This window comes from Vipera berus (genome assembly GCF_964194415.1).
Source record: "Vipera berus genome assembly, chromosome: 3".
In the NCBI taxonomy this organism is placed as follows: Eukaryota; Metazoa; Chordata; class Lepidosauria; order Squamata; family Viperidae; genus Vipera; species Vipera berus.
The window spans coordinates 148,799,295-148,818,634 of NC_138204.1; the positions used below are offsets into that span (position 1 = coordinate 148,799,295).

At 39.6% G+C, this 19,340-nt stretch overlaps 1 protein-coding gene and 1 long non-coding RNA gene across 3 annotated transcripts in view; one reads left to right on the forward strand and one right to left on the reverse strand.

Moving 5' to 3' along the window:
• Nucleotides 1-5,948: 5,948 nt before the first annotated feature.
• LOC308665883 lies at nt 5,949-17,746 on the forward strand. Its single transcript, XR_014025983.1, has 3 exons — nt 5,949-5,984; nt 14,747-14,838; nt 17,704-17,746. It is a non-coding gene; the product is annotated as an uncharacterized lncRNA (long non-coding RNA).
• GFOD1 (Gfo/Idh/MocA-like oxidoreductase domain containing 1) overlaps nt 9,694-19,340 on the reverse strand; it is a gene marked incomplete at its 5' end in the record, with an annotated part of 43,682 nt that continues 34,035 nt past the window's right edge. The window contains 2 exons of one of the 2 annotated variants that reach the window (XM_081324216.1): nt 9,694-11,623; nt 13,703-13,971. In XM_081324216.1, coding sequence (XP_081180342.1) covers nt 10,704-11,623; nt 13,703-13,715 — 933 coding nt within the window. In that variant the 3' untranslated portion in view covers nt 9,694-10,703. Of the gene's footprint in view, nt 11,624-13,702; nt 13,972-19,340 lie in introns of those variants that run through there. The other variant, XM_081324215.1, reaches the window with a different exon arrangement.

Consider the following 19,340-nt stretch of genomic DNA (forward strand, 5'->3'; position numbering starts at 1 on the left):
AATTATCGTTTTCTGAGTCAGATCCGGGCTTGTAGGATGGTTGGCTAACCAGAACACGTAAAGCAATAGCTTCCTCTTGGCAGTTGCTCTGTTCTTGTTACTCCTCAGTTCTATTTTTCATTTCTCTGTTTCTAATATTTGTACTGTATTGTTTTCTCTTGCGCCATCTTGAAGTAATTTTAATCAAAGGTGGATGAAGACACTGTAAACTCCATTTGATTTCTTAGGCAGTGTGGGTCTAGTAATGCAGTTTAGAATAGCAGTTATATTGAAGACTACAAAGGCTGCAATGTCAAATTCATTTGGTAATAAAATACACGATTGTACAAATGATGTCACAAAACATGGAAGGGAAAAGGACTGCTGGATAAAATCAGTTCTATATTTTACTGTGCTGTACTCCATACATCTGATGAAAAGCCTGTGATCCACAAAACCTTGATGATCATAGATTTGTTAGGAACTTAAGGAAGCCCCCAAATGTTACTGTTTTCCTTTTGAGAAATGTGGATGCATAACATTTTATTAACCGGTAATTAACTATTGGGTAGATACAATTTTACCCTGAAGAAAAACATTTTTGTACATAGAAGAGCATACTATTTTGCTCTTGACAATGGCTGCTGTTTAGTGTGTGTAGGGGGCGGAATCACTATGATGCATACGTGATTTCCTCTTTTTATTGCTGCAATTTACTGCAGAAGCAGGAGATGGCAGCCTTAAACTAGCTTTTCTTAAGACCACATGTTAGAAGTCCTGTCAATAAGCAGCATAGTTGTTCTGTGCATTTTATATCCTCCTATTTAGGAAAACAAATTTTATTGGTGTCACAAGATCCATGGGCCAGGATTTTAACGAAGTGAATCGAGGCACACCTAAGAGCGTGGACATGTTTATAGGGTTGTAAAACGTGGGTAGGGTGGAAGAGGAAAGGTGTGTCTTCATTTTGTAAGCAATTTGAGAGAAATACAGTATAGATAGTCCTTGGCTTAGCTACCATAATTGAGCCCAACATTTCTGTGGCTAAGCAAGACAGTTGTTAAGTGAATTTTGCCCCATTTTATGACTCGACACAGTTATTAAGTAAATCACTGCAGTTGCTAAGTTATTAACATGGTTGTTAAGTGAATCCGGCTTCCCTATTGACTGCTTATCAGAAGGTCTCAAGAGGTGATCACACATGATCCTGGGAAACAGCAATCATTATAAATATGAACCAGTGCCAAGTGTCTGAATTTTGATCACTTGACCATGGGCATACTGCAATGGTCGTCAAATGTGAAAAACGGTCATAGGTCACTTTTTTCAGTGCCATTGTAATGTTGAACAGTCACTAAATGAACTGTTATAAATTGAGGATTACCAGTAATCAAATGTTAAGTCCACTCTTTGGATACAGAATTTAAGATATAGTGTTTGGACCTTGCTTAGAATGCTGCCCAGTGTAACTTAATTCTCATTGTGTTCTTGACAGAATAAAATGCCCAGATTAGGATTTTCTAAATATCTTAGTCTGAGAATGTGATGGCAAATTAAAGATAATACAATACAGCGTTTGACTACTTAGCACTATGTCTGATTAAATCCAGAGAGACTTAATTCCATCTTGTCAAAGTTACTGTTAATATTTTAGTCCATATTTGTGATAACACAGAGATACAGGATGGTTGTGTATTTTATAGATAGCTGCATACACAAAAGCTTATACTGAAGATAAATTTGTTCAGACATATCTATCTTTAAACATGGGCAAAGATCTGCCTGCAGGAGAATTCAGGAGAAATAACCCTGGCTTTTTTCCAGCATCAAATTCCAATGATGGAAATGGGAAAAATTAGTAGATATGCCTCAGTCCTTCAAATGTCAGGGTATATTTTCTAAACCAAGTGTTGCACCTGCCTGTTCAGCAACTGGCATAAATCAGTTCCCTCCTATTAATTGGAAGGGGGTTGGGAAAGCAAGGCATAAGGAAAACAAAATATAAAACTTTCTCTTTTGCTTCTGAAGTTGGAGCATTTCCAACATGAAGTAAATCATTCCCTTACTGCTTTTGTCCTTTCATTCTTGCGGCTGTAGTTATCAAACAAAGCTGAACAGTGGGAGGTACAAAACAGGCAAAAGTATTTCTTCATATTTTATATAATAATTATATGGAACTTTCTAACTCAGGATTTGGTTACAAGGGGGGGGTTGCGTAAATACATGAATCAGTTAATCAATGGCTATTAGTTCTACCATGTTTCTGCAGCTTATGCATATTAATTTGTTTTAAGAAGCAGATGCCCTAGAAGTCTAGCTTCTCATCAGAAGCATCTACAAGGATAAAAAAAATCAAGATGTGGCTGTGATTAAAGCTTTGCCCATTTTGGTATCCCATTGTTTATGATGCATATAAAAAGGGGGGAGTGATTGCATAAGCCTAATTGCTATCTTGAATTATATATCTCCCTACCTTGATGTTTCTGAGATGTTAATAAAAGTCAAAGCTGCTTTCAAGAGGAGAGAAGAAATGATCATCAAATCTTGGTTGCCATTATCTTCCATTAACTGTTCTAGACTTTATTGCAGTCATTTTATATTGACATATTTCCAGTTTGATGAAATCTTTAATTTTGTATTAGAAGCATGTATTAGTAGCTGTCAATTTATGGACAATTGGAACCAGAATTTATGTCTTAAGTCACTGCAGTTGTAAAGCAAATCATGATGTATCCAGACCCAATTCTATGATCATTTTTACCACGATTACGCAAATCACCATAGATATTAAGCTTCCCCAATTGGTATTTTTTTTGCCAGAAACCAGCTGACAGTGACAGAAATAACAACTACATGACTGGAGAACATTACAAACATAATGTGCGATCATAAATGCGAGCCAGTTGCCAATTCAAGTTGAAATTCAAGATTTTCTCCTTCATTGGCTGAATATAGGTATTAATGAAGGCAGAAGAAAAATTAAACCTTGATTTAACTGATAATTTGAAATAGGGTATATCTATTAAATCCAAATGTGCTTTATTTGTAAATTTATACCATTTCATGGACATAAATAGCATAATCTACAGTAAAAACTGAGTTAATGGGCAACTGTCTTCTTAGCAGACATTAGGAGTGGTATATAAATCAACTAAATACACCAATCTTGATTAACAGTCTGATCTGTTGATAGCAGCTGATACATAAATGCACTTTTTGAAAGTTCTCTTACCCTGTGAGCAATCCTACAAACCACTGCTAAAACATCTTAGTTAAAAATAAAGTGCTCTCCCATTTGCTGTACTTATTTTTAAAAGCTTTTTGCATTGTAACATTTACTTGCTGCGTTAATCAATACTATAACAGCCCAACTGTATTTCCAGCACTTGTTTTTATGACATTTTTCCCTAGGGCTCCATTGAAACTTAATGAGCTCTTACTTCAGATATAAATGCAGGCTTTGAATTAACGTAGGCAGACATCAGATACAAACATCCATTCTGGGATATCGCAGGAAAAAGGAAACCCAAACTTAGGTTGTCCTTTCTCAGTACGCTGCATTCATGTGTTCTTGGGAAATGTTCCTGACGATCAGAGAGGCAGCCCGCCAAGGCACTTCACATCCTGCTGTGTCTTCACAGGACAAGCTGGTGCTTGCTTCATTGCAACACACCTCTGTGGCAGCAAGCAGGTAGTGGACAGCATAATGAGCAAGTAGCAACAAGGCACTGGAAGACCAAGTCAAGAATGTTATACAGGTAATGCTTGACTTACAGCCACAACTGAGCTCAAAATTTCTGTTGCTGACCCATTTTCTTTCCACACTTGTTAAGTGAATCACTGCAGTTGTTTACTAACACAGTTGTCAACTGAACCTGATTCCCCCACTGACTTTGCTTGTCAGAAGGTTGCAAAAGGGGATCACAAGACCCCAGAACACTGTAGCCATCATAAATATGAGTCAGTTGTCAAGTGTCTGAATTTTGATCGCGTGACCATGGGGGATGCTGCAACGGTCGTGCTGCTCTAACTTCGAACAGTTACTAAATGAACTGTTGTAAGTCGAGGACTGTCCCTGCATTGAACTGTAGTGAAGTCTTTTAACACTCATCAGTTGGAAGCCAATTTTCTCTCTTAAAGCCTGGACTAAAATATGAAGTATCAATGGAGATTAGGCTAGACCCAAACTCAAATTTGCAAAGGAAAGCTCCGTGTATAAATATTTTTTCAAAGCATAGCGAGACCACCCACCTACTTACAATTTGGCCATGTTTAAGATTAGTAAGGGACGCGGTGGCTCAGTGGGTTAGGACGCTGAGCTTGTCGATCGGAAGGTCGGCAGTTTGGCGGGTCGAATCCCGAGTGCCGCGTAGCAGAGTGAGCGCCTGTTACTCGTCCCAGCTTCTGCCCACCTAGCAGTTCGAAAGCACGTAAAAATGCAAGTAGAAAAATAGGGACCGCTACGGTGGGAAGGTAACAGCGTTCCGTGCGCCTTTGGCGTCTAGTCATGCCGGCCACATGACCACGGAGACATCCTCGGACAAGCGCTGGCTCTTCGGCTATGAAACGGAGATGAGCACCGGCCCCTAGAGTCGGAAACGACTAGCACGCATGTGCGGGGGAACCTTTACCTTTACCTTTAAGATTAGTAAAAATGAACCCATTTACTTTTTATAGCTTTTCCTTGGGAAGGAGTCATAGAAGGGATAGACCACCCTTGGTTTGCACCCTAGCCCCTGAAATGATTTCTCTCAGGTGCATCCTGGAATAGGATAACTACCAAGGTTTGACAGCAAACACACTACTTAGCACCATAATGACACAGGAAACAAGAAAGAAAGAACAGCACTTATTAATAAGCTTAGAATACACACAGGGTATGTGTTGGTGTATAGTATTTTTACTGTATTATATTACATTGGATTTGGTTTGTGCCAATTATGGCAAAAATATTTGGCTTCTTAGCAATTCTGCTGAGTAAAAGCAGATAAAAATTATTTGACAGAAACACTTAAGAAAGTGGTTTATATTTCAAAATAGTTATTCAGGCTGGCCCCAGGGAAGCGGAACAGAATCAGTTACATTGCTTCTCTTCTTCCCACTGCGTTCCCTGGAGTCTTATAATAATAAACCTTTATTGTCAAAGTACAACATGTGTACACTGAGATTAGCTGAGCCTCCCCCCCCCCCGTGCTCTCTCCCCCCAACACACAGTGACAACAAACCCTCCATCCTACCACACCATGTGAACCAACTACACCACACACCGGCCTCCCAAGTCAATTCTGCATAAGATTATGTCCCATTTAAAAGCCTAACAGCCCACGGATAAAAGCTATTTTTCAGCCTGTTGGTACGGCTGGCTATGTTCCCATATCTCCTACCGGATGGTAGGAGAGTAAAGAGATACCGTCCAGGGTGTGAGTCATCCCTGAGAATCTTCCTCACTCTTCCAAGGCAACGAGCCCTGGCGATGTCATCCAGTGGTGTCAGGGAACAGCCCACAATGTCTTGTGCTGTGCTCACTACCCTCTGTAATACTTACCTGTCCGCGGCTGTCAGACCAGCATACCAAACCACAATACCATACGAGAGGACGCTCTCTATAGTAGACCGGTAAAAGAGGGTCATTAGCCGTTGTTCTACCCTGTTCTTCCGCAAGACCCTAAGAAAGTGAAGCCTCTGTTGGGCCTTTCTAGCCACCTGGGTTGTGTTAACTTTCCAGGTAAGATCTTCACAGAGGTAGACTCCCAGAAATTTAAAGTAGGAAACTCTCTCTACACAGTCCTCCCCGATGTAAAGTGGGGCAGGTTCCTCCTTTTTTCTCCGGAAGTCTAACACCATCTCTTTCGTCTTGCTGATGTTTAGGTGCAAGTTGTTGTTACTACACCATATGGATAGTTTTTGTACCTCCACCCTATATGCTGTCTCATCCCCACCTGTAATAATATCCTCAAAGGAACAAACACAATGGATAGTAGAAATCTTGGGAGTTTTTCATTCAGGTATATCAAATTAAACATCTGTTACGATGGGAGAGTAGTCGGGGGGGGGGGAAACTAGGCTATGGAAGAACACACAACTGAAAGGAATGACTTGCAGCTGGAATACAGTCTCTTTTATGTTTTTATTCAGCATTTCAGTTCTTTTTATTCCAATTATCAAATTTGTATGAACAGCAGGAAGCCTTGTTTAAAGCTGCACATATATGCCAAGGACTGGTTATATCTAACTACATTCCCCAAACAATGAAAGACTAACGCATAAACATTGTACAGAAGTTGTATGGATTTTATTGTAGCTGAGAAACATCAAAGGCTGCTTTCTATTAAAAAGCAGCCAGGTTGTCAAAAGCCGGGGACATTCTCCACATCTGCTCTTTTCTTTTTTATGATAACCCCGCTTTCTTTTTGCTTTCTAACCTATCGAGGTATAAAATATAGACTCTGTTTTCGATCACATTTTTCTTGTTTGATAAATAACTTTTTAAAATATTTGCTACACACAAAATGCCCATGCAACTGATTATATATATATATATATATATATATATATATATATATATATATATATATATATATATATATATATATATATATATATATATATATATATATATATATATATATATATATATATATATATATATATATATATATATATATATATATATACATATATATATAATCTCACGCTCTATATAATATATATGCTTGTAAAACACAATAAATATATATGTATATATATATTAAATAAAGCAATATATGTACATTTTAATGTTTACAGTTAAAAATAAAGAGCAAGATGTCATTCTAGAACCAGATCAAATAAAGCATTAAAATCAATCATGGAAATGCTATTTTAAGAAGATTTATAGGGCTAAGTACCTCTCTGTCTGTCTTTGTCATCTTCAGCGCTCTTGTAGAGAAGGAGAGCAGAATGACAGCAAACAAAAACTGACTAAATCTCCTAGGATAAAATGAAATAACAAAATGTTCCCAGTAGGCTTCTATCCTTTTATTTTTTAAAATTGATATGTAAAACTGTAAACCAGGATTGTTCAGATGGAGACCAACTGCAGCAAAAGCGATGAACTTTTAATGGTCTATAGCAGCCATCTGGTGTGCTCCAGCTGTATTACAGTAGATCCAGAACTGCAAAATTGCAGAGCCAACATTAACTGGGATAATGGGGCACTGTAGTTTCAATGTTATCTCAAGAACATGATACTGGAGAACATGACATTGTCTATTATCACGTAAATGGAGTATCAAATATCAACCAATAACAATGACACTTCTCCAATGCTTCATGCATTTTGCTCTTTTAAAGTTATTTTTCTATCCATTATTTGATACTGTGTGTAAATCTTTGAACAGGGATGGAGGGATAGTGATGATAATTTAAAGAAAATGATGCCATTACATTCTAATTTTCTTTTAGTGCAAACATATACCTACCCACCCACCTGATATTTCAATTGTAGTCAAACGTTTTAGATCTAGGAGCGAAGGAAAAGTAAGGGTTAGGATTATATTACCGACCCTTGTAGAGATCTTTTATTAAAAGATGCTCTGTAAGTCCATGTATAGACACAAATGAAACACCTTAGCAGACAGCAGAGATCACTCATGATGCTAATGTCCCAGTAACTGATACTCCTTTAAATGTCCCCCCCCCCAACATTAAGCTAGATAAGGCAAGCTCAAGTACATAGGAGTTCCATGACAAAACAGGATTCCCCTGTTTCTACTACTTTTCATCTGACTTTATATGAAATCCAGTTCCTGACATTAATGCAGTTCTCTGAGTTATACATGCAAGGTGCTAAATTAAGCCCTACCAACCAAGTATAATCCAGTTTTTCATAAATCATTAGTTCCTGACTTTGGGCAATTTATTAACTACCAGTGAAGATCACTTGTCAGAAAAATGCAAATTAAAATATAAAGCAAGAGTGACAAATCTGTGGCTTGTGGCCAGATTCAGTTGCCACACTGTTGCCAGGAAAATTATTTTCATCAGTGCAATTTGTCCTTTTAATGGAATACCCCACTAAAATAGATATTTAAACCCTCCTAACCTTTCCCTTCTCCAATACATAGTAAAAAAAGGAATCGGTCCCATCTTCACTGGCAATACCATCAGTTTATAAATAATGTCCTGTGGGCCTTCAACAACCCCCACCCCAAAATTTGGTGCATTTCCCACCAGAAGTGTATATTGCCATTATAAGCCAATGCAACTTTCAGGATTCGTAATAGTAAATATTTATGGGGATGGTGATATTGCAAACAAGCTGTGGCTTTTTTAAGAGGATTACTGATTAAATTTATCCAGGAGTGTTTGCAACTGGCAACCCAGAGCTGAGCATAAACAAGATATATATGGAAGAAAGCACTTTTTTTCTCTTCACAACTTTGTAGAAACCATCAAAAGACAAAATGACTCTTCTCTAGGATGAGACTTGGCACTGCTATTTTGAAAAACAAATTACTATAAAGAAATGTAACCAAAATCACACCTATGGTGGTTATCATAATTTCAAAATCTCTCTTCAGGAAATCAATTACGGTAACCTATATACTCTACTACTTAGGGGAGAGAGAGAAAGAAAAAAATACAGGAGTGCCAATAAGCAAGGAGGGGGAAGATTATCAGATCAAACCTACTATTTGGGACTGTCATGGGCTCAGTTCACCCATTAAAGACAATTCCTGAGTTTTGCATTTGATTTAGGGCTGTAGGTAGTTATGCATCAAATGGCTTTTTTAGTCTAGTGAGCTCTGGCAACTTTAGCTACAAGGAAATATGCATCAATTTCTGCAGGATAATTTTAGTTCTAGGGGTAAAGTAATATGAAACCTACAGTCCCAAGTGATACCTCCAATATTTATTTGAATTTTTAAAAGTGAAAGAAAAGAAACATTAATTGTTCATTGAGATGTGAGTTTTCATCATGAAGATCCCAGAGAATGGTGTGTTTGGAAGCAACATGACAAAAGGCTCACCTGTTGTCATTATGATATGGATTGGACACTCACACAATATTGCAATAAAACGAGGCACACCAATTATCATCACAGATAATGCTTCCACAACAAGGACAAACTGTCCAACTCAAATGTACAAAAATGATCAGTCACGCCACATCTCACCTCACCTTTAGTTAAATCGTTTTTTTCTCTAAGCTGGGGTTTGCCTTACTGGGGAGGCATCATGTTTTGCTCTGTGCAGGTTTTGCCTAACACACATGAGGTTTGGCTCACAGTTATGTTTTGCTGATTACCTCCCTCTGTTCCCCTGGTTCGAGACTTAAACATATGTTTTTAAATGAGGAACAACTATAAATTGTGTAATTGCTTGAAAACTAAATAACGTATTACAGTATACCATTTTGCAACTAAATCCACTTTGTCAGACAACTTCATGCCTCTTAACAAAAGAAGGCCCAGTCCATGAAAATTTGTGCTAAAGTAAACATTTTAAAGTATCATAGGAGTTATGCTTGGTCTGTAAACAAAACAAAAAATATCACCCTGGAATTTACCAGAATCAAAGCTCATCACACATTATGATAGCTATCCTAAAAACTACTTTTTGCTCAATCCTATTTTTATATAAAAGGGACGCAGTGGCTCGGTGGGTTAGGATGCTGAGCCTGTCAATCAGAAGGTCGGCAGTTTGGCGGGTCGAATCTCGAGTGCCGCGTAACAGAGTGAATGCCTGTTACTCGTCCCACCTTCTGCCAACCTAGCAGTTCGAAAACACGTAAAAATGCAATTAGAAAAATAGGGACCACTACGGTGGGAAGGTAACAGTGTTCTGTGCGCCTTTGGTGTCTAGTCATGACCACGGAGACATGACCACGGAGACATCATTGGACAAGCGCTGGCTCTTCGGCTTTGAAACGGAGATGAGCACCGGCCCCTAGAGTTGGAAGCGACTAGCACACATGTGCGGGGGAACCTTAACCTTTTTATTTTTATATAGATTTTTCTGCTTTGAATCAACACTTACTGAGCCCGTGAGTCTGGAACCTGAAGTGGAACATACTATGAATTTGGAGCAATATGAATTGGGGGAGGAGGGGGGGAACCTACCTGTTCAAGTTATATTCCATAGAAAAGGAAAAATAATTCAAAAATATTATTTATATTAGTTATGGAAACCAACCTGCCAGGTTTTTTTTGTCATCAGATAAGATATTCATGCCAAATGTTCTTATTGTATCATTTCACTAATGCAATGGGTTATTTAACCAAGAACAGAGTAGCATGCTTTTATCATTGGAGCTCTTAAAAGCTGTGGGTAAGTCTGTGCAATCTACATAGGCTTTTGATTCAAGCATCTTTATGGCCTGTTTTATTTTATTATTATGGACCTTCCTGAATCTTTTTTAAAAAAACAATAAACACAATTCAATCGGCCATATTCCAACAGCTTGCAAACTGATTATAATTTACCTTCCTATTATTTGGTAAAAAGCTAACGCACATTATTCCTTCATAAGGATCTGCAACTACTATGTGCTACGGACATTTCAAATGCATCTACTATTTCAGCACCAACTAGGCAATGTGGCTTTAGCAACAAATATTGTTTCCTTAAACTTTTTCCCTTATCCAGGCCTGAGATGTGTAGTTATATTTCTGTCAGGAAAAATCGGAATCGATTCACTTCCTTTCCCCCCCCACCCCCACCCCAAGACAAAAGACAAAAATCTAGCAGTACAGAGACATCCTACTCCGCCGCATGGCCTCACTAATCAAGTAAGCAGGACTCAGTTCTGGTTCTTCAGTCATAATCACAATGTTCTGCCATTCACCTAGCTGATTGGATCTCTTAATGGTGTCCACCACACACAAAGCATAGAGACAATCATCAAAAGTTGCAGCCATTGTGAGTGGCCGGCCGTCCCAGGTTCGTCGGTCATCTTGATCTTCAAAGGCCTCCCTAACTGCTTGTACCATCTTTATGGTACCCCGGAGGTACGGAGATGGGATGTCACTGAAGGCCTTCTCAGGTAACAAGGCATTGCTGACTGGGGCAGAATCCTTCAAGAGGAGCTCTTTCTGTGGGGAGTTATTGCTTTGTCCATACAAATCCGTGCCGACTGCAATTAGCCGCCCGCTGGATCCAATCACAACAATATCTTGTTTGAATTCTCCCGGCATGTTGAAATTAAGGGTAACAGTGCAGCATACCCCACCTTCTAAGACCATCTGAAATGTGCAGAAGTCGTCACTCGTAATCTGCCGTATTCCTTTAATGTGGTCTGTCTGTTTCACAAAGGTCTTAAGAAGTCCATGAACTTTCACTGCTTTCTGACTGGTGAGGAAAGTCAGGAGATCAATGATGTAGGTACCAACAGAATGCAATCCTCCACCTCCCATCAGATCATCGCAGCTCCAGTTATATTTCTTCCCCAGCAGGCTCCCACTGTGAACCTGTACCTCACACACAAGCAGTTCCCCCACATAGCCCTCTTGGATCAGCTGCTTCATCTTCACAAAGGCAGGCAGGAAACGGAGAACGTTGCCCATGATGCTCATAAGCTTGGGATAATAGTGGGCAGCTGTCATCATCCGAAAGGCATCCAGTGGAGTGGCTGTTCTATCACAAATGACATTCTTCCCAATCCCTGTTAGATATTAAAGAAAAGAAAAATATAGGTGAGTTTAAGATATGCTATGGTGCAAAGTACAATTGTAGAAATCAAGGAAAGCTAGAAAGAAAAAAATAATTTTAAAAACGATTTCGGGCGAGCAAGACAAGCCTTCCCTTTTTTTGCTTCACTTACAATTAAGACGAATTCGAAGGGTCTCAGTTGGCAAAAGCTACAAATTTAGTCTGAAGAAGGGAAATTCTTCTGCAAACAGACGTTATCCTATATTGATGCTTGCAACTCTTCATTTTATATTTAAATTCTCTTTAAATTTTATATTAACATATAATGTCTCATACTCAGCTGCATCATTTATAAAGGAAGTCTGAGCTTAACAGAATTCCTTCCATTTTCCACCTAAAATTATATCTGCTTATACTAGATTATAAACTAAAAATACTATTGAAGATTTTGGGATTCTTGCCTGTAGTGAGTTATCTCAAGGAAAATAGTTCAAGGTTTTTTTTTAATTCTTTATTTGCCCATTGTGAATTACTTATTATACAAATGGATTATTATACTTCCATAGATTTATCATTATAATAGTTTGTTCCCTGACAGTGGCTAAATTCATACATGATGCTAATGGATCACTTGATACCTGAAGATAAAAATTATAATTTGCAAGCTGTATTTATGCATTAAAGTAGAGACTTCCAACTAACTCAGGACTTTTTAGTGGCATGCTAAGGATTGTTATCCAAAAAATGAATGGGGTCAGGTTAAACACATTTGATTTAACTTAATTAAATCAACATTTAACTAAAATTAAGAGGTGATTACTTCCCAGATACTTAATTTTCCCCTTCTATCCTTTTAAAACTTACAATTTGGTGATCAGCATATTTGGAGAAGATTTGGGAGCAGCATCCAAAACCTTTGGCACAGCTGCACTATTTCTGATCATGTATATATTGCTGAATTACAACTCTGAACAGTCTCAATCAGTGTGGACAATAACAAAGGATGAAAGTTGCAATTCAGCAACATCTGAAAGGTTATAGTGATGGCGAACCTTTTAGAGACCGAGTGCCCAAACCGCAACCCAAAACCCACTTATTTAGCGCAAAGTGCCAGGGCCGCATCAGCATTGTAGTGCCCTCAGGGGTGGCAGGGAGGCACCTCTGTGTGCCGCCTCTGGCATGTAAAACCGGGGGCACAAAAATGGGCCACTGTGCTGCAAGGGGCAAAAACGGCCGCTGCAGCCCTGCAGGATGCAAATACAAGACGCTGCACCATGGAAGAACGGGATAGGGCTAGTGAGTATCACGCAGGCATTAAACTCACCCCATTTGCAGCGTGTGCATGCTCGCAGTCCCATGCGCACATGCATGCATGTAAAATGCTTCCCCCTCCCTTTTCTTCCAGTCCATCAATCGATAATGGTTGGTGACCTCTGCTCTACCACCTCTGCTTGCAAGTTGGCCGCTTTGGCTCCTTTGTGCTCGGTGGGGCTCCTGCTCCAGGCAGTGGTGGTGACCTGATGGACCTGCTGCTGGTGGCAGTGGCGCGTGTGCCAACAGAGAGGGCTCTCTGAGTGCCACCTTTGGCACGCGTGCCATAGGTTCGCCACCACTGGGTTACATGTTATGTACCCATATTAGCCCTTAAGCCTCACTTGTGCATCCCTAGCCTAATAAGTTGATTTCACTGTCTGATACTAGGTAATGACAGCCACTGTAGTTGGGTGAACAGGAACAACAGAACTAAATCTAAAGGTTTGTGAATAATAAGAGTGTAATGTGGTTTCTCAACTGAAACCCACATGAAGTCCTAGAGTAGCCCTCTTCCTCTTCAGACCTTCCAACTGGGTTCAGTTCCACCTCTCAAATTCCCTATCACCATTGAAGCAAGTTGCTGCGGGGCTGCTGCCAGCCCCTGCTACTAGGTTTCTGTCATGGAATTGTGCAGCAGTAGCAGTCATTGTCCTCATCCAGAAAAGGGAGAACATAAGATAGTCAGAAACACAGGAATATCATGAGGTGAATGAAATAGTATACAGAACACACAAAAGAAAAAGGAGGGGGGAAAGGGAAACTCCCCCTTTATACTTACAGCAACCAATCATAGTGTAGCTTGCCTCATGCAGGAGCCAGCACTCTCCAACCAAATAGCTACAATTGTGTGTTCTGGCCTATTGTACACTTTACTCTTCCATCTATTAAATTCAACATCCTGACAGTCTCTAAAAGGGAACTTCAGAAATTCAGCTGGATCTCATCCATTTTTCTTAAAATCCACTGATTTCCCAAATTTAAGGAAGACACATCTGGCATCATACGACGCTGCCACTTTAAACAGTGACAGAGTTGAGGAGAAAACTGAAAGAGCCTAGAAGAATAAGCAAAAACCACATGCCATTACAGATAAATGCCTCAATTTGCAAGCATAGAATGTTGCTCTCCAGCCTCTTGGCTTTGTGAGAAACATTTTTCAGCATTTCAAGGGGGTTGAACTGCACCACCCATTCGATTAACAAATGACTACTCAAGCTGAGTCACAGCAGACACTCATCTCATGCTTTGTTGCACTGTGTAATCATGCATATATTTAGGAAGTTTAGCTATCACTCTTAAAGTAGCTGCATGGGCAGTCTGCAGATCTCAAAGAATGGACTCAACGGAATTGTGATATTTGTATTCTCCCATTTTTGATGGGAAGAATGCCGTTGCTTATGTAGCAAAAATGTCTATGTCCAAGAGGGAAATACCAGCAGACTTGGAAGACACCAAGATGTCTGAATACGACATAATCTTTATTATAATCTCATGACTGGGGATGAGGAAGAGCCCATTAAGAGCAGAGCATGCTCAAAAGCAAGGAGTTGCTAACATACAACTGGGACGGGGTTGAGTTGACCCATAAAATAAAAGCAGGTTTGGAACAGAATAGCTGGAACTTCTGAGGCACTTCCTATTGCAACATTTGGTTACTGGCATGAATGGAAGCTTCATACTAAGGATCGAATTTCATACATGTTTAAAATGTGTCTTTGTATCTAAACACACAAAGGTTTGAAAACGCAAACAGAATCAACTTGAAGAAACTACTGTGAAAAGAGCAGGTGGAGAAAGTAAATTTATGTTTTTTTCCCCCTAGCTGAAGTTCAGAAAACAATCTTACCTCTGAAGCTGATATTTATTTGCCTGAGAAGAAAATTCTCCATTAGTGGCTGATTTCTACCACAACAGGTGGGATGATGATACAGACAATTCACAGAAATATAGAGCAAGCAAGGCTAGTGGTTTTTTTGGTTTTTTTGTATTTTATAAAAAAAATATTATTTAGTCAGAAGAAATGTAATTTCTTCAAGCTTTATATGGGAAAGACTAAAATACATCTTAACACCAAAGTTAAGAGGGTTTTTTTTACCAATGCTATCTTCTTTCATATCAGTTCCTTTCCTTGTGGTATCCTACCCAAGTATTGGTTATTCTACAGAAGGAAGACATATTCTTAATACTGTCATCCAGTGGTCTCCAGTTTTTTGAAGCCCAATCATGGTATGGTAACACAGTGCAGTGCAGTACAGTACAATACAGTCCTGCTTATAAGGAAGTATGCAGTTAACCTTTTACTTGTATTAGTAGAATGTAAGTAATAAAATATTTTATCACAAACATATCTTTGTTAATTTAGCTTTTGTTGGAGTATTCTTTGGACTTGCTTCAGCCTCCCTCCACTCAATCTCCCTTAGAAGTGGCTGGGTCACTGATGTCTCAGAGTGAGACATTTTTACAACTGCTAAACAAATTCTGCTCAGAAAATAACTGTAGTATTGTACCCTGCGTGTGGTATTAGCATTTCAATTGGAATCAAAATTAAAAGTGAATCTGAATCCTTTTCAAGAGATAACAAATACCCTCATGCTGGATTTTGAAGGGATAACTGATATTCTGGTCTTTCTGAACTACTGGAAAATCAGCACTCCACATCTTGTGGCTGTCAGCTGCTTCCTGAATCAGAGTGCTTGACATAGGAAAAATGCTATCTAGAAAGCAGGCTACGTAATTTGCTGCCTCACGTGAATCTTCTCAGCCTTGTTGTATATGGAAGACCATCAGACTGTAATCTAGTGATAAATAACAATCAATATTTTTATTTTTTATTTTAATCCCATTTATATCCCGCCCTTCTCCGAAGACTCAGGGCGGCTTACAATCTAAGCACAAATCAAATAGCCTTCATTCTATGTATATGCCTGCTTATTAGGGCTTTCCCCCCCCCAAGCGGCATTATTACAAAGTCAGCTTATTTAATTTAATTTAATTTAATATTTGCATTTGTATACCGCCCTTTCCCTGAGGACTCAGGGCGGTTTACAGGGAATTAAAAATCAAAACATACAAAAGTTAAAACCAATTTAAAAAGCATTAAATTCACCCTGTACATTAAAACCCCAGTTAAAATTTTCCCCTCAGCCTGGGCCCGAGAGCTCAAAGAGCCAGGTCTTCAGGCCCCGGCGGAATGATCGGAGGTCGGGAGCAGTCCTCAGCTCTACTGGCAGCTGGTTCCAGAGGGCAGGCGCTCCCACTGAGAAGGCCCTATCCCTGGGTGTCACCCGCCGGCAATCTCTCACCGGCGGAACCCTGAGCAGACCCTCCCTGTGGGAGCGCACTGGGCGAAGGGCGTTTGATGCCGGCAGCAGGTGTTCCCTCAAATAACCCGGACCCAGGCCATGTAGGGCTTTATAGGTGATAACCAGCACCTTGAATTTCACCCGGAGGGCAACCGGAAGCCAATGCAGCTCGCGGAGTAGAGGTGTTACATGGGAGTATCGGGAAACCCCCATTACAACTCGCGCGGCCGCATTCTGCACCAGTTGAAGCCTCCGAGTGGTCTTCAAGGGCAGCCCCATGTAGAGAGCGTTACAGTAGTCCAAACGGGAGGTCACAAGCGCATGAGTGACTGTGCGTAGGGCGTCTCGGTCCAGATAGGGACGCAACTGGCGCACCAGGCGAACCTGTGCAAAAGCCCCCCTGGTCACGGCTCCTATGTGATCTTCAAAATTGAGCCGTGAATCCAGGAGGACGCCCAAATTGCGAGCCCTATCAACGGGGGGTAACACCCTTATTGCCCCCAACAATCTGGGTCCTCATTTTACCTACCTCGGAAGGATGGAAGGCTGAGTCAACCTTGAGCCTGGTGGGATGCGAACCTGCAATAATTGCAGGCAGCTGGTGTTACTTAAGGAGGCATTAGCCCACTGCTCCACCAAGGCTCCACCACTGCTCCACCAATATCCTTATAGCGAATAAAAATTAGACTTATGTTGCAAGTAATCAATGAACACGTTTGCCCAATACATTTGAATAACATTTGGGGGTGTTTGGGGAAAAATCAGGCAATTAGATCTTGATCTTTATTTAAAAGCAATTGCAAGGTATGTCTTGATCACTGATGATGTTACATACTGATGAAAGTAACAGACCAATATCCATCCATCCACCCACCCACCCACCTTATAAAGATTCTTTGCAGCCATGATTATGTTCCCACAATGAAGTAATTATTTGCCAAATGACTAGTGTGTATTATTTTTTAAAAATAGTAGCACTGATGTTATAAACATTAGAATTAGGTTGCCTTATTTTTATCTTTCTTTTTCTAAAACTGAACGAGCATTCACACACATGTAGAACTGGGCTAACAGCTCAAATAAGCCAACTGATCATAAAGAATATCAGTAAAGCAATGTGTAATCCCACTGAAGCACCTCGGCAGCTTTAACAAAATCAGAATTATATGCATGACATGGGCAAGCTGTCTTGACCAGGCTGTGGGTACATGACACTAGAAATGTGAGAGATCTTTATTCACAAGCAAGTTTTCTATACTTGATTTTTCCAATTTATATGGAGGATGTTTATTACTTACAATGGCTGAAGAGACAGGTAACCATCATCAGGGTTGATATATAATCAAGTAGTATATGATCAAGCCAGGTATTTGGCAACCAGAAACCATGGAGCCAAGTTCTAGTACCTAGTATCCTATTGAAATACAATTTATAGGCCATAATGCTCCCTGTTCTGATATAGAAAACTCTGATCTAGGACAAGATCCCATCAGCCCTTGGGAACATCAGTGGAAATAGGGGCCTGTGATGTCATCACAAGGGTTCCGCAAAGGCTTGAAGAAATGTTATGATTTAAATCCTGAGTTAAGTTTGGACTTCCATGGTCCACAAAAGGTATTTAAAGGGCGTCCGTGGTGAAGAAAAGGTTGAGAACCCCTGCAATAGGTAAACCACCAGGTGTTAGTCAGGTGAAAGTCTTGCAGTGGCTTTGGATGAAAACTTTGCAGAATCAAATTTCAACAAATCAAGGCTACTTAACTGTAGCTGCACTTGGATTGGGGGTTGCTGATGGACATTTAAATCTGTGGACTCCTCGGTATTCTCCTAGCTTGGTTGCTTTCATACATTTCAATACCTGGCTAGGTAGTAACTTCAGTGTTGATGAACAATGCATTGAGAATGTTATCTAGCTAGGTAATGGAATGTCTGCACAAAAACAACCAAACTTAGAGAACACCAAGGACTCCACAGTTCATCCCTGAGGCACATATATCCTGTTTTATTAGAATTTGTCTCAGAAGACAAAGTTTATTGCTGGAACAACTTTGGTGACAGCTTTACCTCAACAGCTATGTATTGGTGCATGTCCATGTAGCTTCCTTTCCCTCCAAACCCTTGAACGAGCTAGACTGCTTGCTGGAACCTTAAGATTCGGTCTAATTTGAACACTGCTACTACCTGGCCTCACCCAATTTTGACAAAAGGCAGATTTACATTTGCTCCAATTATTTTTTTGTTGTTGAAAATTGTACTTAGATGCATACGTTATAATAATTTTCCTAGGTTCATGCCACATTAGGCTAAAAAAAAAGGCCTTAACAAGACCTAGCTACATCCATCATTAGAGGAGGGTTGCAGTGTTCTGTATTGTTCTATCTATCAGCTATCTCCATGACAGCAGCAGTGTTGTAGATAATCAGCACCGTGGAATGTCAGAATACCAGATTTTGCTTTAGATCCCTCTGCTGTTTGCATGACAATTGTTAATCTATGTATACTGTCAGGTTTGGCATAATAGGAACAATAAACATCAATGTACGGTTTGTACTATGGAGAAAAAAAAAATGAAAGCCAATGCAAATGTCATACCAAACAGAAACAAACAACCAGAGCTACACTCGGAGGAAGTGTGCATGAAAGTGATGTAAACAAATTAAAACAATTAAAGCAATTGAACTGTAAACAATCTCATAGACTTTGTTTATTGAAGTCCATTCCAACTGGCCATGACTCTCTACAGCCTTAAGCAAATGCACTTTTCAGCTCTGCAGCATCCTTTTAACTGTAGAGTTGTAAGAGTCTCTCATTCAGAGATGTTCTCCATGCAAAATGTTAAAGTCCCCAGTGAAAGCTCATTATAATAAAAGATGAGAAATCGCCAAGATAAAACAGATAATTCGAAAGCATGCATGCATGATATTAATTTTAGGAAGATACAGTGTATGTATGTGAAAATTTTCAATTATTCCCTAGAGAATCCTGTGGCTATGGTAGAAGATTATATCTCACCAGTATAATCTGCATCAAAAAGATTTGTGGCAGGCATACCGAACAGCAAAACTAACCTTTTAATCCCACATGGAATCAATCGAATATTTATTCCCAACCCAAATA